Consider the following 23,136-nt stretch of genomic DNA (forward strand, 5'->3'; position numbering starts at 1 on the left):
TGCGGCGGGCTACTTGAATCCACCTATTTAACTTTAGCAAATAGACCCCAATCGCTTTTCTAGCTTGGAAAAGTAGCAGGCTGAGGAAGGTTTTGGTTACTCTGGTAAAGGCCAGGGGATTCATTAACCATAGGAGATAGACCTTGACTGTCATTGGACTAGGTATAGTGCTCAAGGTATGAATGAAGCTTGTACAAGGCATTATTCTTGTGTACAGGTTGGATGATCATGCATGCTTGCTTTACAATTTTTTTTTTTTATCTTTCAGGTTCATGAAAATGTATTGAAGTGAAGGCAAAACAGCTACTACTTCTGCTTTTTTCCCTTGGTCAATTATGGCTATCAAGTCCTGGTTAATCTATTTGGCTACTTTGACCACACTATCTTTTTTCATACTGATCATGTACTTGAAAAAGGTCTACATCTTTGAAGAAAAGGCAAAAGTTCACCTTTTACCAAGAGAGGTGGTGTGTCCGGATACCATACCTTTGACATTAAATATGTCCCAACCCACAGGGATTGTTAGTAGAATCTACTTTTTGGAGACCTCGGACAGGACAAGTCCAACCTTTCAAGCCATGTGTGCTGTGGAATCTGCAGCAAGAGCCCACCCAGAAGTTAAGGTTACTGTCCTGATGAAAGGTTTAAGTGGCCACAGCATGCAAGAGAAAAACTTTGGCATTTCTCTTCTTAGCTGCTTTCCCAACATAGACTTTTCACCCTTAAACTTCAAGAAACTCTTTAACAATACTCCATTAAGCACTTGGTTCTCTAAAGTAGAAAACCAATGGGCATTGTCAGACTATCCAACGCTTTCTGATGCTTGCCGCTTGGCCATCCTTTGGAAAGAGGGCGGTATCTATTTGGACACAGATTTTATTATCCTAAAAAATTTAAAAAATATCACAAACGCGATGGGTATGCAGTCTTTGTATACACTTAATGGTGCTTTTCTCACATTCCAACCACAGCACAAGTTCATTGAGCTTTGCATGAAAGACTTTGTTGGCAAGTACAATTACTGGTTTTATGGTCACCAAGGTCCACAACTCTTGACTCGAGTATTTAAGAAGTGGTGTTCAATTCGAAGGCTTAGGGACAAGAAGAGTTGCCGAGGTGTCAATGTGCTTTCAAAAGAGGCCTTCTACCCTGTCGACTGGCAGGAATGGAGAAAGTATTTTCAGGTTATTGAACCAACTGAGTTGGAAAAGCTTTTAAAGGACAGCTATGGTGTTCATTTATGGAACAAAAAAAGCCAAGGGATATTACCAGAGGTGGGGTCGTTTCTGGAACAACTTCAAGACAAACATTGCCCTACAACAAACAAGTTGATGAAGTTGTATTTATAAACCCTGGGCCGCTGACTGGATATGTAATAATGCTGACATATTGCTAAATATGGGGCTTGACTTATGAGATGTTGCATTTTACAAGACTGAATAAGAACAAGAGTATCCAATGTGGTGTACGGTGTTTGAAGATGTATTTAATCCATCCTTTGGGGAAGGTTTACCAGCTTTACCTTTTTTGCCCTTCCAGGTTTTGTGGCTGGTTGCTCATAATCCTCAGTGAATGTTATTTCCAAATAAGATTACATTTCAAGGTTCAGGATGAAACTTTCACCTTTCTGATGAATATTGCTCAGAGAAAAAGCAATCCGGTAACAAGAGGTTACAGACGTCAATAAGAGATTCAGCTATAGATGAAACTTTAAACATATATCTGTTCCAATAATAGTTTAGTCCTTTGAAGCAGGCAGTAGATGCACTCAATGGGACTTAAAACAGGAGGAATTTTCCAATTTAATACAGTGTCCCAGAATGAAACTGACGCAGCCACCCCAACGACAAGCCAACGATGGAATCTGTCACTCCTTTTCAAGGGTGTTTACCTCGCCTAATGCCCTACAGTGCATTCTGCACCCTGATTGGGCAAAGTCTTGCCCAATCAGGGCGTAGTAAAAGCTGGTTGTTAGGGAGCAGGATCGGGAAGCTGGCCGCAGTGTCCTTAACAACTGATGAGTCATCAGCTGTCAATGGGCTTCCCCGCTAACAGCTGATAATAAAAAAATTGCTGGTAAAAAAAATAAACGACGTATCAGACCCTTTGTGAATCTCGTCTGCGTCATCAAAAATGGCAATACAACTTTGAAAGAGGTTATAACCCCTCATTGTTTTATTCAAACAAAAAAAAGTTTTGGCTTTATTCTCTTAGCTTGTAAGTTAACATTCGTTTTTTTGCTTTTTTTTTAGTATACCTAAATCTTGGCAGGAGCTATTCCCTGTATTGACCTCCCTGAAAAATGCAAATTTGTAAAAAAAAAATCTACGTATCTGGTTTCCTAGGGCCAGATTCACAAAAGAGATACTCCGTCGTATCTCAGATACTCCGTCGTATCTCTCAGAGTATCTATGCGACTGATTCATAGAACCAGTTACGCATAGATATCCCTTAGATCCGACAGGTGTAATTGTTTTACACTGTCGGATCTTAGGATGCAGTATCGCGGCCGCCACTGGGGGGAGTTCGCGTCGTAAACCAGCGTCGGGTATGCAAATTAGCAGTTACGGCGATCCACAAAGGTTTTTCCCGTCGTTACGCCCAGGGCTGTGGAGTCGGAGTCGAGGAGTCGGAGTCGGGGGAAATGTTGGGTACCTGGAGTCGGAGTCGGAAAACAATGCACCGACTCCGACTCCTACTAAATTTAGATTGGAATAAAAAAAAAAAAAAAAAAGCAAGTTTAAATGTCCCAATTCACAAAAAGTTATAATTAATGACTTCTCTACTGTAAGAATAAAGACCAATGCATGCAATGCCTCACGTAACCGCAAAACGAACACGTTAAGTGACCGTGAAGAAGCATGCTTTTCATGTGCTTCACTATATGGCACGCAACGCACAATTAGGAGCTGCAATACTTATACTTTCCATAGTGTTGTGTTCTGCTTTTACAGGGAACGCATGTTAGAGAACCAGTAAGTGTCCAAATAAAAAAATTCCAACAGGAGTTTTATAAAGCACTAAAAGAAGTTGAAAAGTATGATCGCTCATCAAAACTTACTGTTGAAGAAGCCATCCTTGTTTATCCAGAGATCGTTAGTGATGTGGCCAGAATAGTTACTGCAATGCCACCCACCCAAGTCAGTGTCGAAAGATTATTTTCAGCCCTAAAAATAATAAAGCCCTGGTTCACACTGGGTACGATTTGGAACGATTTGAGATGCGATTTGACATGTCAAATCGCATCTCAAATCGGCGGCAATTGTCGGCAATGGCACTGTCCTAATCAGTGCGACGCCGCATCTGCGATTTCAAAAAGTAGTTCCTGCAGAATTCGCAGCAGTGTGAACCTAGGCTCAGTCTGACTTAAGAGCTTCTATGAAAGAGGATCTGGCAGAGGCAATTCTCTTCCTTAGAACTCTACATTGAATTGATTTGCATTTGCTAAGCCTAGAACTACATTTCAAGATTAATATAAACCATTTCTAGGTTTTACAGATTTTGTTTTTGCTTCATTATAGATAAGCTTTGTTTTTGTTCTAAAACAACCAAATAATGTGGTTTGTATTTTTGAACTGGTAAAAATCCTGTTCCTGATGTTTATGCCTGCTGCTACTATCCAGCCACTTGATTGTTTTCATTGTGTTTGTCTTTTGCTTAAACTGTGCAATACAGTAGACTGTTGGCTTCCCAGCCAGTAGTCCTGTGGTAGGTTGCTTTTCTTTCCCTCAAGGAATGTATAAAATACATTCGCATATTAATACAGAGGAGTCGGAGTCGGAGTCGGAAGTACATAAAACTGAGGAGTCGGAGTCGGAGTCGGAACATTTATCTACCGACTCCACAGCCCTGGTTACGCCGGCGCAAGTGTTAGATTCCCGTCGCAAAGATAGGGCTGCTATTAACATGGTGCAAAATTACTCCACCATGTTAAAGTATGCCCGTCTTTCCCGCGTCGCTTTTGAATTTTTTTGTTTTCCCGGCGTAAGTACGTTGGCGCGTCGTAATTGCGCGCAAAGCACGTCGGGAAATACGCGAACAGCGCATGCGCAGTAAGTCTGGCGCAGGAGCGCGCCTAATTTAAATGGTACCCGCCCCATTTGAATTGGGCCGCCTTGCACCGGACGTGTTTACGATACACCGCCACAAGTTTCCAGGTAAGTGCTTTGTGGATCGGGCACTAAAACTGAAAACTTGCGGCAGTGTAACGTAAACGGCTTACGTTACACGGGCGCAATTGTACCTGAATCTGGCCCCTAATTCCTGTATATACTGTACTCTTATGCCCTGTACACACAATCAGTCAATCCGATGAGAACGGTCTGATGGATTTTTCCATCAGTTAACCGATGAAGCTGACTGATGATCAGACGTGCCTACACACCATCAGTTAAAAAAACGATCGTGTCTAAACGCGGTGACGTAAAACACAACAACGTGCTGAAAAAAAATTAAGTTTAATGCTTCCAAGCATGTGTCGACTTGATTCTGAGCATGCGTGGATTTTTTTCTATCGGTTAGGTATTCATCGGTTAATTCTAAAACAAGTTTCAAATTTTTTAACCGATGGATAAATAACCAATGGGGCCCACACACGATCGGTTTGGTCTGATGAAAACAGTCCATCAGACCGTTCTCATCGGATTGACCGATCGTGTGTACGCAGCATTAGTCATATAAATAAATGGCCCTGACCTTCAGGAGAGAAAAACACATGATGGCATTCAAGAGTACTGTGAGCTCTGTGAGAGGTTATAAATATCTGGAAGTGTGCTTTAAGTAACATGACATTTTTTTGATGACTAAAAGGCACACACGATACCAAAATCGGAAGTAAAATTTCATCCGACGAACGATCTGCTGATTTTCGGATTGTTAGTAAGGTGCTTTCCACAGCTGATTCCGTTTTTTCATCTGACTAAAGCTGGATGTGCCGACTAGAACATTTTTGTCATACGTAAACTCAACGTTATATTTTTGTTTGATTAGTATGGTTTTCGTCCGAAAAAAAAATCATAAGAGCATGCTCAGAAACGCTGAAAGTGCACTTGGAGGTGCAGTCGCTGTTGATCCGAGGGGGACATGCAAGAGAGATAAAAAACAGCATTTTAGCTTGCACATGATTGGATGATAAAATCAGTGCTTCCCCTCATTTCAGATCTTCCCCTCAGATTTACAGCGACTGCACTTCCACGTCCACTTTCAGGTCAATTTCAAGTGCGCTTTGCACATGCAGCGCAAAGTGGTGTTGCCTTTCATAAATAACCCCATTACGTCACTTCTGACGTTGTATTCTGTCGTACGAGAATTTTCGTATGGTGAGTAACCTCTTCACTTTCAACATGAGACTAGCATGCACCAAAAAAACGGACGAACAATCATCCTAAAATCTGAGAGTGTGTGGACGAGGCTTTAGATTGTAAGCTCTAATGGAGCAGGGCCCTCCGATTCCTCTTGCACCAAATTGTAATGTAATGTCTGCCTTCATTTTGTAAAGCGCTGTGCAAACTGTTGCTGCTATATAAATCATATAAAAGTTATGACAGATCCACTTTAAGGGTCTTTTGCAATACGCGGTACTTTGAGCATTTTTTTCTGCTGCTTTTTCTGCCAGAGGTTCTGGTATTTTTCTGCTCCTAGTGTGCAAGAACTTTACACTGAAGGCACTTTATAGGAGTTTTAGCGCAAAAAATATTGCCTGTAAACTGCCACCCCTGCCAACCCAATGTGAAAGCCGGAGTGCTTTCACACTGGGGCGGTGCGCTTGCAGGACGGAAAAAAAGTCCTGCAAGCCGCATCTTTGACGCGGTGCGGGAACGCTGTATACACCGCTCCTAAACCGCCTCTGCCATTGAAATCAATGGGAAGCGCTACCCAAGTACCGGCAAAGCGCTTCGGCAGTGGCACTTTTAACCCCTTTTTTGGGGTTAAAGGCGCCCTGCTCCTGCCCACACAACCCCGGTAAAGCGCTGCTAAAACTAGTGGCGCTTTACTGCTAGCGCAGGGCGGTTTTCAGTGTGAAAGGGGTCTTAAAGAAACGTTCTCATCGTATTCACCTTGCCTGAACTCTGGTGCCCCCTATTGAGCAGACTGAAGTAGAACTCTAAATTTGCGAAGTGTGCAAAACAGCAAGTAACAGGCTGTGCAAGTTATTTACCTCTCAGTGCACCTACGTTTACATATTTGTTTTTTCAAAGTTTACAGAAAACGGTAATACATACAGTCACTAGAGATAATACTATTTATTGAAAAAATAATATATATATATATATATATATATATATATATATATATATATATATATAGGCTTTTGCTTTTGGCTTCTGTTGTGTTTAAGGAAGGATCTGGAACACAATAAGTTAACCTCCCTGGCGGTAACCATTAGTGGTATTCCCGAGCCAGACTCGGGATCGCATGGCAGTATCCAGGCATGGTTACTTACCTTGTCCCCTGAATCCTGCGATGTCTCCCCGCTGTGTGAGCGAGCTGTGTCCTTCTCTGCTCGATTCACAGTGCCCGAGTGCCGCCGAGCTCCGTTCCCTGCGACGTTACGACACACGGGGGCAGAGATCGGCGCCAAACTCAAAAAAGTAAAAAACACAATATACATACAGTATACTGTAATCTTACAGATTACAGTACTGTATAAAATAATTACACACCCCCCTTGTCCCTAGTGGTCTGTCCAGTGTCCTGCATGCACTTTTATATAATAAAAACTGTTCTTTCTGCCTGGAAACTGGAGATTGTCCATAGCAACCAAAAAGTGTCCCTTTATGTCAAAAGTAGTTTTAGAGCAGCTAGAAAACAGTGATAATAAATTAGAATCACTTGCAGAATTGAGCGATAGCGATTTGTGGGGAAATTCGTCATCAAACACTGAAAGTAATGACAGCGACAATTCTGCAACTGAGCAAATTTCAGTGTTTTTGATTTAAATTACATTATTGAATAATTTTTATTATAATTATATTATTATTATTTGTTATAATTATTTATAGTTATTTATTATAATTTATGATTTTGTGTTTTAAACTTTATCATACCTGAGATGTCTACAAGACTCCTGTTTGGACAGATTTAAATGAGTTATTCCTAAGAATTACAGGCCTACAATATAAAACGCCAAATTTCCATGCAAAATAATTGTACTGCTTTCAGCACCTAAAATCTGAAATAATCATACCGCCAGGGAGGTTAATATACAGAAGAAGTAAAGTTTTTATGTAGCAAAGTAAATTTGCTTTGTAAATAGGGCAAAGCTGTGTTCATTTTTACCACTTGCGTAGCTGACCATGCTTTTTCTGGCATTTTTTGTTTACAAGTTTAAATCAGTATTTTTTGCTAGAAAATTACTTTTAACCCCCAAACATTATACATTTATTTCCTTGAGTTGTGGACATTTGAACGTTATCTGTTCTATTTTATTTTGTTAAACGCAATAAAAATATATTTGACTCTAAAATCTCCATAGGCAACGCTTTAAGCACCTTTTTACAGGTTACCTGTTTGGAGTTACAGAGGAGGTTTAGTGCTAGAATTATTGCTCTCACTTTAACAGCAATACCTCACGTGTGGTGCAAATACCTTTGACATATGCGTGGGGGGCTTACGGATGTGATCGCTTTTGCGTGCCAGCACGGAGGTATTGGAGTGCTTTCCATTTTTTTCTTATTTAATTTTACCCTTTAATTATTATTTTTTATCACTTTTTCCTATTACAAGGAATGTAAACATCCCTTGTAATGGAAATAAGGATGACAGGTCCTTTTTATGGCGAGATCTAGGGTTAAAAAATTTTTTTTCTCCTTTTACCATTAAAAGCAAAAGACCAAATAATAATAAAAAAAAAACCTTATCCAGCCTGAAGCGGAAGTGACATCACAAGGTTGCTGCAGTCCTCCAAGGCCAAAGCGATCAAAGCAGATCTATTCCTTAATTTCCTGTTTGGCCATCCGGTGGCACAGTCAGATCGGTTCTCGGGTGAACCAGCGGAAACAAAGCCCTAGACACATGATAAACCGGCCATCGGCTGTAAAAAACAATACCGGTTATGGATGATATCTTCAGCCATAAATACCGGTAAACCACTTGCAAACCCCAACATATATATATATGTATTGTGGTCGGCAAGCGGTTAATACCCAAGCTTGTGCAAGGTACATGCATGTGCACATGGCTGTGAGGTGCACTAGAGACACACCCTTAAAGAGCACTTTTTTGTCCGTGTTTCACATGCACTTTTTTTCAATTTACAGGTGTTTTGTTTTTGTGCACCACCATTTAAAAAAAAAACAGGATTTTTGCTCACCTGATTCAGCTACCACCTTTTTTTACCAAGCTAAGTAAACCTTTAGTATTTGAGTTTTGGAGTTTACAGAGCAATATAAATTTTTGCTAATTGTTTCTTTTTTGATGTGTAGCATTACTTTGTTTATTTCTCTATATGAGTTGCTGTAAATACTCCTCATTGGCAAATATAAGTTATTTTCCCCTTTGCTTTAGCTCTGAATGTGATGCCAACCCTTAGTGGACTTTGCGACATCGCTTTCAGAAAGTGATAGAGGAGTGGCTCTGAAGCCTCGTACACACAATCAGTCCATCCGATGAGAACGGTCTGAGGGACCGTTCTTATTGGTTAACCGATGAAGCTGACTGATGGTCCGTTGCGCCCACACTCCATCGGTTAAATAACCGATCGTGTCAGAACGCGGTGACGTAAAACACAACAACGTGCTGAAAAAAAATGGAGTTCAATGCTTCCAAGCATGCGTCGACTTGATTCTGAGCATGCCTGGATTTTTAACCGATGGTCGTGCCTACTAACGATCGGTTTTGACCTATCGGTTAGGAATCCATCGGTTAAATTTAAAGCAAGTTGGCTTTTTTTTAACCGATGGTTAAATAACCTATGGGGCCCACACACGATCGGTTTTGACCAATGAAAACGGTCCATCAGACCGTTTGTCCTCTGGTTAACCTATCGTGTGTACGAGGCCTGAGGATCTCATCTATGAAAGTCACCCGACTTGAGATAAGTCTTTACGCTGAAATATATATATTCTTGCAAAATATAAATTTGACAAATACATCTTTACACATCGCCGTACATCTGTTTGTTAAGCCAGTCATGCATGGATTGAAATTCAGCTGGTTCAGCAGGTACTGGCCATATTTCATTCCATGTATGGGCAGGCTGGCTGTAGAGAAGTCAATCTACTGAACATCCACCCTGTCGGAGTTTCCCTGCTCGATCAGCACTGCAGGCTATAACCATTAGCACTGATCAGTGTATTTCAACAGTGGGGAAGTCTACCGACTGTCAAAATACAATTAGTGGGGAGGATTCTCCCATTCACATCTAGCGTGTGGATTGGGGATTTTTTATTTATTTTTTGTTCAACCCACCAAACACCAAAAAAAAAAGACTAATCTATGGGCTGCTTTATAGATGAATGGTAACATTTTCAAAAGCCAATATGATACAAAAAAAAATGGATTTTTGTAAAGCAGCAACATGTATCTTTCATCAAATATTCACGGTTTGGGAAACAATCACTGTAAACACATGAACCTGGATGATTAACCTGCAGTGCAGCTCCACAGCACTGTGGTAGTTCATTGAGAACTGAAAGTCGACAACTGTAAAGGATGTCAGGGCTTCTAGTTCATTCACACCCAGAGCTGTGTGAAAGTATGACACGGCTGTGTGGGCGGAACCCCCCACGGCAACACTGATTTTAAAAAGTGACAGCTAATACAGGTAAATTCTCCCCGTACTGCTCTCACAGGTAGCAGCATTGGGAACATGTTACATGTTGCACCCATTTTTAGGATGGAAAATGTAACATGTTCCCAAAGGTAAACTTTAACAAACCCCTTAAATTAGGATCTGCTCCATTTTATTGTTTAGTTAATTCCACCCTTTAATAATAAATGTTTTCACCCAAGACCCAAGATTCATCCAACTTTCACCTAAGGTTCACACATTTTTCGAATTGGATTCAATTAGCAAAATGTGTGACTTTAGGGTGCAAGTTGTGTAAGTCTTTTCTAAAGACATTCATAAATAGAACCAGAGTATAACTAAAGGCAAAACTTTTTTTTTTTTTTAAGAGTTGATTAAAGAGATGAGAGGTTAGAACCCGTCAGGTTTTTATTGCTGCCTGTATCCCTATGCGGGGATGGGTTGATGGTTGTGCCATTGATCTTGACAATAGATGGCCGCCACTGGTTTATAGGTTCTTTTGATGTGAAGACACGGTGCCGGGAGTGTACCACTACCATATCTTCCTAAATCATGCTATGTCCTTATATGAGACCATTTATAATTCTATGGCCATCAGTGTTATGTTGCATTGTCAATTCCTTTAAATAAATAATTGTTATAAGGTTTTTAACTATACCAACTCAACGAAAACTTTTGAAATGTTTTAATGTTTTGAAATGTATATGATCTTTTACAAATGAACACTTTGCAATAAAATCCAACGCTTCACATTACATAGATTCATGGGAATTTCTTCATTAGAAAGCATTCACTGCTTCAAACTTTCTGAAATGTTTACAAGGCACGAGGTAAAAATATTTGGTCTGTAAAGAAAGTCTTTAAATAAAAAAAACAACAAGAAAAAAATAATGTATATGTATTTAAAAAGATACACACTGGCAGTGACTCGTCGTGCTATTTATAAGGGTGTTAAATTGTTCTTAAAGGATAAGTCCTCCCTAACACTAAAATCTATGCATCCACTCTCTCATATAACTTATCTAGCCCTGTAAAGAAGAAATCAGTATACATACCATACATGCCGACAACGACTGTGAAATGTCACGAAGGAATGACTTCACCCATAGACTATGGGGCTTCCCTTGTCGGTTGTGTCCTCGGCAACTGCCTCAGCAGCGAAGCCACGGCTGACAGCTCAGCGTGGGATCGGCTTAAAAAAATGTATATATATGGATTTATTCTTTACAAGGTTAGATAGGTTAGTGTTAGATCGTGAATGTAGAAATTTTAGTGTTAGGGTGGACTTATCCTTTAAGGCATTCTAAAATGCTAGACAATGTTGCTTGAAAGACCTCTTTGCCATGCCCTATGTTTTAAATATTTCCTTTTTTTTTTTTAATACTGTAATCTGACAATTACAATAGTAAAAAGAGGTCACTGAAAGGGACAGTATTCATCTGAAGGCTTTCTTTTTTTTCCCCACAATAAAACCTCCTGCCAGCATATTCTTACACTGTCAGAGCTGACAGTGGTTAAGAGATCAGGAATCACACTGATTGGTCCCCATTGGTCACTGGGGACCCCAGTTGGCAGTGATAAATGCCATTTAGAGCCACCAGCTGCACTGTCAGCATGTGGCTCTCAAAGGGAGGTTATTGAACATATCCCTAGCATGGAGCATAATGCTGGGAGAGGTTTATATATGAAGAGTGGGCAGGAAGGGGTTAGACACGACTGCAGCTTGATGAATCAGTGCCAGTGTGAAAAAATGTAATGTTTAATGACATTCTGTAAACAGGCCTATATTTGGCCCCTAACACCCTGATAAAATATAGTAACTGGCCTCAGTTTTCTCCTTGTATAGGAGGGTACATGTTGAATAGTACTGTCACCTGAATAATGCCCAGAAACCACATGCCCCCACCAAGGTGTCTGACCTGAAACACCTCAATATTATTCCTAGTAAATTCTCATAGAATAATGTCTGAACACAATCATGGCTCCCGTCATTTAGTTCAGGTGACAGTAATATCACGTAACAGTCTTGAGATATGCTTTGCTACATTATTTTGCGTTTCCTGAGAGTGGCCACTAAATGGCAGGACACAGGTTTTCAGTACAAATCTGGATTGTTACTGCTCAGCAGGGCCGGGTAGGCTGTTCCAATGTATCGGCCATGGCGGTTGACAACAATCTGCAACTCGTACTCCTCCACCCGAACAATCGCTTTAGTGACCTTCTCCTGAGACATCAGGAACACGATGGTGTAGACAGCGAACTCAAATTCAGGACTGACTCCAATGAAGCTGCTGCCCACCGGTTTTACCATGTCCTTCCAGCTGAACTGCAGGTTCAACACTTGGTCGTCTTCATCAGGCTAATAGAAGAAAGACAAAGAATAACCCAACAATGAGTACGAGGACCCTGACATAAGTGTTCCTAAACCCACAACAGTAAAATCAGTCTGTATATGCAGTAAAGCATGCTTGTTATGCTCACTGTGGAACCAAAGGGGTTTGGAGGCACTCTGCACATACTCGGTTTGATGTATATTGCAAGAGAGTTTTTTTTTTTTTTGGAAGGATGCATGTGATCAGCAGAGGGCCAATCAGCACTGTCCAGATAGAGGGTCAGTGGTCCTGCAGCCTTAGGCCTTGTACAGACGAGCAGACATGTTCACATCGGACATGTCTGTTGGGAGGTTTTGGTCTGATGTGTGTACACACCATCAGACCAAAATCCCCGCGGACAGAGAACGCGGTGACGTAGACGACACCGACGTTCTCTGACACGGAATGCTTCCAGGTATGCGTCGAATCAATTCGACGCATGCGCGGGATTTCGGGCCAGCGGACATGTCCGATGAGTTGTACTAATCATCGGACATGTCCGACGGACAGGCTTCCAGCGGACAAGTTTCTTAGCATGCTAAGAAACTTTTGTCCGCTGGAAACCTGTCCGCTAGGCCGGGAAACTGTCCGGTAGGCCCTACACATGGTCGGACATGTCCGCGGAAACTGGTCCGACGGACCAGTTTCAGCGGACATGTTCGGTCGTGTGTACAAGGCCTCATGGGTAATTCAGAGGAAAATGAAAACTCCTTCTACAAGCTTTAACCAGTGCTCTGCTTGACACAGATATAAGTCACTGCTTATATACTGCTGATGAAAAAAGGTATTTAGCAGTTTATATTTACTAAAATAATTGCATTTCCATGTTCTGTGTGAGACCAGATATAGTGAATGCAGGGTCCTGGGTTTAGTAACACTTTATGACCAGTCCTTTTGTTTATATGTAACAATTAGTATTGTTTGCTAGAAAATAACTTAAAACCACAAAACATTATATATTTTTTTAAAGTAGAGGCCCTACAGAATTAAATGGTGGATGTTGGATTTTTTTATGCCACACTGTATTTTTGCAGCAGTTTCAGAGTAAATTTTTGGGGGAAAAAATACACTTTGATTTTTAATGCCCAACTGTTTGGTAAAATATAAAAAAATAAGTTACACTGAGTAAATATATACCAAACATTGTCATGCTTAAACTGTGCACGCATGTGCCACAGCGACAAATGACGTAAATGTTACTATCATCACTTTGCAACGCTTTAAAAGCCTTCACAGGTTACCACTTAGATATAAACAGCAGTTCTGGTTCTAGAATTACTGCCCACAATCTGATGTTCGTGGTGATGCCTTACATGTGTGGGCCAATCGCTATTTGCGTGCAAAACATTTTTAATCATTTTTACACAGTCGCTGTGAATTTTTCTAAAAGCATTTGATCACATCAAATACTTTTCCGTATTTAAAAATGGTGCTGTTTACATTTGGGGAAACTGAAAGTAATGTATGCTCATTGCTTTCGGTTTCCTATATCATAGAGACGATCAGAGCCATTCTGGTCTCAGATTACCTCTATGATCAGCCGGTGGAAGTGCTGGCTGGTCGTTCGGGTCTCCTTGTGGGATGGGAGAGCCAAAGAAAACCAAGGAAGGTGGTGGAAGGAGGGGGGGGGGGGCTGGTAGTCCCTTCCTGCTGCTTGTAAAATCAATCCAGCAGTTTATTAGCCGCTAGGATTGCTTTTACAAGAAAGCTGATTGTCAGCTCTAAAAACAATACTGGGATGATGCCTACAGCTGCAGGCATCGTCCTGGTATAACCACTCAAACGGCTGGAGCTGAAGTGGTTATTCAGGTTACAGGGGGCTTTCCATTGGACAACAAAAGCCTATATTGCTCCTTTACTTTCCTCTGTATCTTTCTTTAGATACTGCTTCATATTTTTGGTTAGGGGTTAGGTGTCAGGTGTAAACAGCAATTTGGTATATTAGGATATATTACAGGTCTATAGAGTGGTAAAGTGGCTCAGCAGTTAGGCATTTAGCCTTGAAGTGGGAGGGGTCCTAGCTTTAAATCCTACCAGTTACAGCTGATTTCTAATTCCTTCCTCCCTCCTTGCTTCTAACGGTTTGCAACATTTCAGAGAAATGTGCCTTATTAGTCTAGGGCAGTGATGGCGAACCTTGGCACCCCAGATGTTTTGGAACTACTTTCTTTTACCTTTAGCAAGAAGATTTATTTATTTCTCCCCATATACTCATCACCAGGTGTATAAAATTCTAGCAGGGGCAGCTATTGTTAGCTCAGTTTCAATTGACATATGCACACCTCCAAAACTACATTTCCCAAGAGCTCCCAGATGCTCTTTCCCTACATACAGTGGGCTAGATTCAGATAGGTTAGCGGATCTTTAGATCCGCTTAACCTATCTGATTTACGTTACGCTGCCGCTATTTTTTGAGGCAAGTGCTTTATTCAGAAAGCACTTGCCTCTAAAGTTGCGGCGGCGTAACGTAAATCCCCAGGCGGAATTCAAATTCCGCGGCTAGGGGGAGTGTACTATTTAAATCAGGCACGTCCCCGCGCCGATCGAACAGCGCATGCGCCGTCCGCAAATTTTCCCAGCGTGCATTGCTCCAAATGACGTCGCAAGGACGTCATTGGTTTCGACATTAACGTAAATTACGTCCGGCCGTATTCGCGAACGACTTACGCAAACGACTTACGCAAACGACGTAAAAAATTCAAAACTCGGGAACGACGGCCATACTTAACATAGGATACACCGCACTTACCCCTGCTATAGCAGGGGTAACTTTCCGCCGGAAAAAGCCGAACGCAAACGGCGTAAAAAAAAAGCGCCGGGCGGTCGTTCATTTCTGAATCGGCGTAAATGCTCATTTGCATATTCGACGCGTAAAAGATATGGAAGCGCCACCTAGCGGCCGGCCTGGAATTGCAGCCTAAGATCCGACGGTGTAAGTCACTTACACCTGTCGGATCTTAGGCATATCTATGCGTAACTGATTCTATGAATCAGTCGCATAGATATGACCAACGGAACTCAGAGATACGACGGCGTATCAGGAGATACGCCGTCGTATGTTCTTTCTGAATCCGGCCCAGTGTGTGGGAATGCTCTTAGGAGTTAAAGCAGCAGTATTGCTTTACTGGGAAAGGAATCAATGTATGCATGTGGGGTTGTACATAAAAGGTAGCAGAAAGGTGGAGAACATTGCTTGGGATTTCACAGCAGAAGTGTTGTCAGCTGACTACAGGAAGTAAGAAGCTCACTGGATTTCTGGCAGATCACCAGGTAAAAGGGCTAAACCATGAGGAAATCTGTGTCTATTGCAGAGATGTACAATTCTTTTTGTTTTGCTTGGATGTACAAGTTAATCCAACAAACATTGCCCCCTAATCCCATAAAAAAATGTTCATACTGGTTCAACTTTTGGCACACATACCATAAAAAATCTGGTCCCCCTTTTTCTTATTCTTACCCGGTTTTTGTGCTGTCGGGCCACAAAGCCCTTGTAGTCTATGTTGTTTCTCTTCTCCTGCAGATAGAACTGAACCCAGTTGTGAAGGCCCATGATTTCCTGACCTCGCTTCGACTCGCCCACAAACACGTGTTCAAATCCGCAAGAGTCGTTTCTGCAGTAAATGTAAAAAAAGCTATATTTATTTGAAACTCCTGGTAAAAAGTGAATTTATAGGCTATATTCTCATAACATAATGCCTACATACATACGTTTTTAAAGTTAATAAAAAAACTGTAAAAGACATAGGGGCAGATCTACAAAGGTATTACGCCGGCGTATCTCTTGATACGCCGGCGTAATTTCAAATTTTGCGCGTCGTATCTTTGTTTTGTATCCTCAAAAGAAGATACGACGGCATCTCGGCTAGATCCGACAGGCGTACGTCTTAGTACGCCGTCGGATCTAAGCTGCAATTTTTCGGCGGCCGCTAGGTGGCGTTTCTGTCTAATTCCGTGTCGAGTATGCAAATTAGCTATTTATGGCGATCCACGAACGTACGACCGGCCGGCGCATTTTGTTTGCGTCGTTTGCGTTCGGCTTTTTCCGGGGTATTGTTAAAGCTGCTGTTATGAGGCGTACTCAATGTTAAAGCGGTGGTTCCCCCTTAAAAACAACATTTTTTTATTCCACTGCCCCCCCACATTCCATCACAATTAATGCTCTTATTATTTTTTTCCTGCTGTACATACCTTAGTACAGCATATTCACCCGTGCATCCGGGTTGCGAGTCCCGCGGGAGTGGGCGTTCCTCACATGCTGTTGATTGACGTTTTGCCCAAAAACTAGCTCTCCCCTCGTCGCGTAAGCCGCGTCACGATTGGCGAAAGGAGCCGAACGCCGATGCGCATGCGCAGTATAGCGCCGACTCGCCGTTCGGCTCCTTTCGCCAACCGTGACGCGGCTTACGCGACAGGGGGGAGCTCGTTTTTGGGCAAAACGTCAATCAACAGCATGTGAGGAACGCCCACTCCCGCGGGACTCGCAACCCGGATGCACGGGTGAATATGCTGTACTAAGGTATGTACAGCAGGAAAAAAATAATAAGAGCATTAATCGTGATGGAATGTGGGGGGGCAGTGGAATAAAAAAATGTTGTTTTTAAGGGGGAACCACCGCTTTAAGTATGGCCGTCGTTCCCGCGTACAATTTTGAATTTTTTACGTCGTTTGCGTAAGTCGTTCGCGAATAGGGATTTGCGTAGAATGACGTCACCCTCGTGAGCATTGGCTTGTTCAGGTTAATTTCGAGCATGCGCACTGGGATACCCCCACGGACGGCGCATGCGCAGTTAAAAAAAAAACGTTATTCACGTCGGGTCACGACGTATTAACATAAAACACGCCCCCATCACAGAGATTTGAATGGCGCGCCATTACGCTGCCAAAGATACACTACGCCGCCGTAACTTACGGCGCAAATTCTTTCAGGATTCGGAAAAAATGCACAAAGTTACGGCGGCGTAGTGTATCTTAGATACGCTGCGCCCGGCACAGAGGTATGTGGATCTACCCCATAACCTTCACCTTTTTTTTTTTTTACACACACGTTCTTTTCAATTTTTGTTACTGCTTTTAAATCTCCAGGTTTATAAATAACCCATGATGGTTGCTCTCTAGGGTGCTTTCTAACAATGCAAATTTATGAGTCACAGAATACAATAGGCTCCCTGTGCAGTTTATAGCTAATCTCTATAGAGGTAATGTGACCACAACAAGAGCTCCCTCTAGTGGCTTAACAACATATCTCTATATTCAATACAGTACAAAAAATGTGGTAAAGAGGGTTCTGAAAATGTGAGTCATATAGAGTCATGTGTCATATCAACATGTGTGCTTACTCAAAATACACTGGGGGAGATTTACTAAAATTGGTGCGCACAGAATCTCGTGCAGCTGTGCATAATAACCAATCAATTTCTAGTGTTTTTGTCAAAGTTTAATCGAACAAGTGGAAGTTAGAAGCCAATTGGGTACTATGGCACAGTAGCACCAGATTCTGTGTGCACCCGTTTTATTAAATCTCCCTCACTGTGTAACTTTAATTATATACCTTGTTCATTATAGTAAACCTGTACTGAGCATGTATTTGCAATATTGTATGTATATGTAAACTGTATTGGTAGCATTTTCACATAACTCAATCCTTCTGTATTAAAAGAGAAGTATGGGATTTGCTTTTGTTTTTTTTAATCATACTTGCCTAGCTGGATGGGATGCTGCATCTGTCTCCCGCTGGCTCTAACACTGAGCGATCAAATAACACTGATCGCTCAGTTCTCACAGCTCCACGAGCAGAAAGCTGTTAACTGTCTGTCTCCGGCTCTCTGCTCCTCCCCCCCCCACGCTCACTGGAGCGCTGGGATGTGGAGGGGGTAAGAGTGGCCAGCTTAGACTCTCAACGGATCCCTGCCGGTCCAGGCGTGTAGGCAGATTCTGACCATATGGTTGCGAAGTGAGAAAATATACCGCTCTGTAAACTGCTGATCCCTTGGCTTTGCTTCCGTCCCACTGAACCAAAAGGGTGCTGGCTGTGCACAGGTGCATTAGATAGAAAAGGTCCTGGACCGCGGCACTCCTTGAAACAATGTCTTTATTTAACAAATGGAGTTCAAAAGACAAAAAACAACCAAAAACAATGCAGTCAAAAAGAAGAATGGGGCAAAAGGAAAAGGATGGCTGACATGTTTCACATCGTAAGATGCTGAGGCCCCGTACACACGTCCGAGGAACTCGACGGGCAAAACACATCGTTTTGCTCGTCGAGTTCCTTGTGAAGCCGCCGAGGATCTCGGCGAGCCAAGTTTCCTCATTGACTAACAAGGAAATATCTATTTGGCCTGACGAGAACCTCGTCGGCTTCCTCGGCCAAAAGTGTACACACCACCATGTTTCTCTGCAGAATACGGCTCCGATCGAGTTTCTGGCTGAATTCTGCCGAGAAACTCGGTCGTGTGTACGGGGCCTTACTCGTAAGCATCTTACGATTTTGAAACATGTCAGCCATCCTTTTCCTTTTGTCCACTTCTTCTTTTTGACTGCATTGTTTTTGGTTGTTTTTTTAACTTCATTTGTTAAATAAAGACATCGTTTCAAGGAGTGCGGCGGTCCAGGACCTTTTCTATCATATGGTCGCGAACCTTCCCGAGCCTGGACCGGCTCTGTGACGTCAGCCGACAGTGTGCTTCAGCCCGCTGTCTGCTGAAAATGGGTCACAGGAGTGTAGAATGAACTGCAGTCCTGTGATCCACAGGAGAAGTACAGCCAAACAAGTTTTGGCTGTACTTCTCCTTTGAGGCTGTTAATTATTATTTTTTTATTTAGTATACCAATTGTGAGTTTTAGGAAGTCCACATTTTAGGAAGTCCACATAGTCAATAGTGAGAATATTGCAGAGTTATATACATTGTTCAGTATTGTGTATGGCATGCAATAAATTTTGTCTCACCCTTTTCCTGGCTCCCGGCTGTACAGCTGAAACCAGATCATGAACAGCTGAGATCTGAACTCTTTTTGGCTTGGTTTTGCCAAATTCTTCTTAACCAAATATTCATGAGAAAGCTGAAAGGCCAAGAAAACAAGTTGGATTCACCTCTGCCACGGAAGAAGGCTGGACTAACAAAGAAAAATGCGCCTTGTTCTTTTACCTTCATCACCTTCGTTTCCAAAATGGCATCCAAGAAACGGTTTATTTCTGCCACTTCCTCTGCCGTGACCACTTCAGCCACTCCGGTGGACATCTCATAATTGTCCAAAAGAGAGATGAATGCTGAGTGTGAAAGCAAAAAGGGAAGATTTAGACCATAATCATCATTTGTTGATCTCAGATAGACAATCAGGGTTCCAGTTAAAGTGAATGTGTTCAAACCATGGCAAATGGAAAGAAAGCGTATGAAGGAAAAAATCAGTTGCCAGATAAGTTGCCAGATACAAGCAGATCACAGACCTCCATTAGTAATTCTACCTAGTCAGAATTTTTTTTTTTTTTTTAGATGCCTTCAAAGTGTTGTTGCTAGGCAGAATAGTTAATCTTCCCACTTCCTGCACCTAGGTGCTTAATGCTTCCTAACCTACACCGCACAGACTCCTGGGAATGTAGTGGGTGTAACTTTCCAGGAGTCTGTGCACTCCCCAGTCTCAAAGAATCATGTAACTTGTTATATCCTCTGTGTTGTGAGGGACACAAGACTCTGGTCTGGTACAATGGATGTTTATTCAGTACAGGCTGTACACTGCAACATGCATCTCAGGATATTACATATCTCTGCTTCCTACATGTGGTCTCTCTAAGATGGCTACTATGCCCCTTGACCCTTGTCATCACTGCTGGGTGGAGCCAGCCTTAAAGTGCCAGTACATGTGGAACCCTTCAGGTATAACATAACTTGGACAGTACATGTGCTGAAACCTGATCTGACACTGCTTGTGCAGCACTGAGCATGTGCGAGATCTGCAAGGCTGAAATCCAGGAAGTCATACAGTCTGGCTTCATGATGCCCACACTTAAGATGGCCCCAGTCAATTTCTATTTTATAAAGTGTCTAAATTCTGTAACAACCTAACAAAACGGACCTTAGTTTACAGACTAACTTTACTAGAATACATTAAGCTTGTGTATTACAGGGGTATTTATATTTAAAAAGTGAAATTGTGGCCGGAACTCCGCTTTAACTAGGACACATTTGTAAGTAACCCAGACGTGGATTAAAACTAAACTCGGGGCAAACTGCTAAATACACAGATGAAATACATATAGAGGAGTTGCGTCACCCACCAAAGTATTTCTATTTCTGCCCATCCAATCCTAAGCTCTGCCACACAGCAGAGTCCACTCTGGCAGGAAAGGAGACTTTATTTTCTCTACTGCAGTTCAGCAACCTTACAGATCTTTTCCCTCCCCCAACCTGTGACGGGACAGTGAAATGAGAAGCAGCACAGTGATGAGCTCATCTCTCTCTCTCTCACTCACTCACTCTGCTCTCTCCTCTTATCAGCATGACCCTTGTTAGCATATGAGCATTGCAGCACAGCTGATACCAGGTTAAATTAAGGTCCTTACACTGCATTCACTTAAAATATACGTACATTTAAAGTGGCTGTAAAGGCTCAGGGTTTTTTACCTTTGTGCATTCTATGCATTGGCTATCTGGGACTCGCACTCCTGATTGGCTTGTCAATAAGAAAAGAGAGGGGGCGGGGCTGAGCCGTGGCTCTGTGTGTGAATGGACACTCGGAGCAGATGCCCCCATTGCAAGATGCTTGTTCTGGGAGAGAGCGGCCAAGAGAGTTGGTGAGGGCCCCAAGAAGAGGAGGATCTGGTCTGCTCTGTGCAAAACCACTACACAGAGCATGTAAGTATAACATGTTTGTTACTTAAAAAAAAAAGAAAGCCATTAATATCACTTTAAGGATGTATTAATGATCACAGGTCTGCATTCTGTGACCCAAAAATGGAACTTCCGCTTTTCGGAAACCCTCCCCCCTCCAGTGTCATATTTGGCACCTTTCAGGGGGAGGGGGGTGCAGATACCTGTCTAAGACAGGTATTTGCACCCACTTCCGGGCATAGACTCCCGTGAGAGTCACGCCACTCCCCCCCACTGTCTCCTGGGAAACACACTGGGCTAGATTCACATAGATTAGCGGATCTTTAGATCCGCGTAATCTATGTGATTTACGATCCACCGGTGCAATTTATCGAGGCCAGTGCAGTATTCACAAAGCACTTACCTCGAAAATTGCACCATCGGATCGTAACTCCCCCGGCGGAATTCAAATTCCGCGGCTAGGGGGAGTGTACAATTTAAATCAGGCGCGTTCCCGCGCCGATTTAACTGCGCATGCGCCGCCGGCAAAATTTCCCAGTGCGCATGCTCCAAATGACGTCATTGTTTTCGGCGGCTACGTAAATTCCGGCCATCCGTATTCCCGATCGACTTCCCGATTCTCGGCGCGGGAACGACGGCCATACTTAACATTAGCTACCCCTCATATAGCAGGGGTAACTATCCGCCGGAAAAAGCCGAACGCAAACGACGTAAAAAAAAACGACGGGCGGGCGTTCGGTCTTGAATCGGCGGTTCTCCTCATTTGCATATCCGACGCGTAAAAAACTGCGACGACACCTAGCGGCCGGCAGTAGATTGCAGCCTAAGATCCGACTGGTGTAAGGCACTTACACCAGTCGGATCTAAGGGAGATCTATGCGGAACTGATTCTTATGAATCAGTCGCATAGATCCGACCGTCGGATCTCAGAGATACGACGGCGGATCAGGAGATCCGCCGTCGTATCTCTTCTTGAATCTGGCCCACTGTTCCTAGGAGAGACCAGTGAGAACGGGCCACGCCGCTCGCGCATGCACAGTAGGGAACCGGGCAGTGAAGCCGCAATGCTTCACATCCTGATTCCCTCACCGAGGATGGCGGCGGGGGCAGCCAAGAGACGTGCGATTGCTCGGCCTCAGCTGCCGACATCGCAGGCGCGCTGGACAGGTAAGTGTCAATTTACAGTCAGCAGCTGCAGTATTGTGGCTTTAAAAAAAAATAAAAAATTCAGGTAGACCTCCGCTTTAAGAATGTAAAATAGGTCATATAAAGAACAAAATATTCATTACAAGGGGATATCCAACCAAATGTTGGTTTGATTGAAACATGTGGAACACGAAAAGGCACTGAACTGAACCTGCCTTATGGCCAAACCAATGTCCAATCAGACAGTCCAAGTACTCATGACATAGTAACCATCTAGCAATTCACAATTTAACTTATGCCACTTGAATATGCCTGAAAGCCTACAAGAACACGGAGACTTACTGGCAAATGTTTTCCTGCTTTTCAGCTTTTCTTCATCCACATGCTGGAAGAGCGGGTAGTGGGCGCTGTCTCTGGCATTTTTGCTCCCCGCTGGTACATATCCAGCTTTCCCCTGTAGAAGTGACAGTATAGATATCAACAATAATTTGTACAACGAATATGGTGTGTATGTGTTACCTTTATTCTACGTTCTGCCATTAACAAACGTACCTGCAATGAGATGCGATAATCTTTACCAGGATTCATGCGATTCACATCGGCATCCCAGAGTTCGTTGAAAAATTTGGAAAGCTCATGATTTAAACTACCCCTAGGAAGTAAAAGAGAAAGTCGTAGGAGTTTAACGATGACAAGGAAACCAGTTGGATGCAACTATGACCTCAAATGCCAACTCAACTCCTTCTGTCGTTCTAAATACAGAATGCAGCAGAGGGCACAACTGAGCTTCTGACATCGCCGAGTAGTAAATAGAAATCCTACTCGGTGCACAACTGAGCTTCTGACATCGCCGAGTAGTAAGTGAGAAATCCTACTCGGTGCACTAACAGTCATGGTATCCGAGTCTGTGGTTACTTCTGTCATTCTGGTTCAGACCCTAGCCTTTGTATTCTGTTGTGTATCGCTACCGGCTCTGACCTTTGTTTACAATTCTGCCTATCCTGACCACGTTTTTGCCAACTATGCTCTTGGAAGTTGAATAAGTACT

At 42.7% G+C, this 23,136-nt stretch overlaps 2 protein-coding genes across 2 annotated transcripts in view; one reads left to right on the plus strand and one right to left on the minus strand.

Annotated features, from left to right (window-relative positions):
• Positions 1–269: 269 nt before the first annotated feature.
• Positions 270–2,072, plus strand: A4GALT (alpha 1,4-galactosyltransferase (P blood group)). The gene has a single exon (XM_040342026.1). It carries the CDS (start codon positions 336–338, stop codon positions 1,347–1,349), a length of 1,014 nt encoding a protein of 337 aa, XP_040197960.1. The 5' UTR covers positions 270–335; the 3' UTR covers positions 1,350–2,072.
• An 8,346-nt stretch (positions 2,073–10,418) lies between these two features.
• Positions 10,419–23,136, minus strand: part of LOC120932821 (poly(U)-specific endoribonuclease-B-like) — a 30,077-nt gene continuing 17,359 nt past the window's right edge. The window contains exons 2-7 of the mRNA XM_040345560.1: positions 22,641–22,740; positions 22,431–22,542; positions 19,263–19,384; positions 19,064–19,176; positions 15,578–15,731; positions 10,419–12,107 (exon numbers count right to left, since the gene is read on the minus strand). Coding sequence (XP_040201494.1) covers positions 11,844–12,107; positions 15,578–15,731; positions 19,064–19,176; positions 19,263–19,384; positions 22,431–22,542; positions 22,641–22,740 — 865 coding nt within the window. The 3' untranslated portion in view covers positions 10,419–11,843. The remainder of the gene's footprint in view (positions 12,108–15,577; positions 15,732–19,063; positions 19,177–19,262; positions 19,385–22,430; positions 22,543–22,640; positions 22,741–23,136) is intronic.

Source organism: Rana temporaria, chromosome 3 (assembly GCF_905171775.1).
Source record: "Rana temporaria chromosome 3, aRanTem1.1, whole genome shotgun sequence".
In the NCBI taxonomy this organism is placed as follows: Eukaryota; Metazoa; Chordata; class Amphibia; order Anura; family Ranidae; genus Rana; species Rana temporaria.

Bases quoted from the DNA above. Each gene is read 5' to 3' on its own strand.
- A4GALT (XM_040342026.1), top strand. From the start codon at position 336: ATGGCTATCAAGTCCTGGTTAATCTATTTGGCTACTTTGACCACACTA.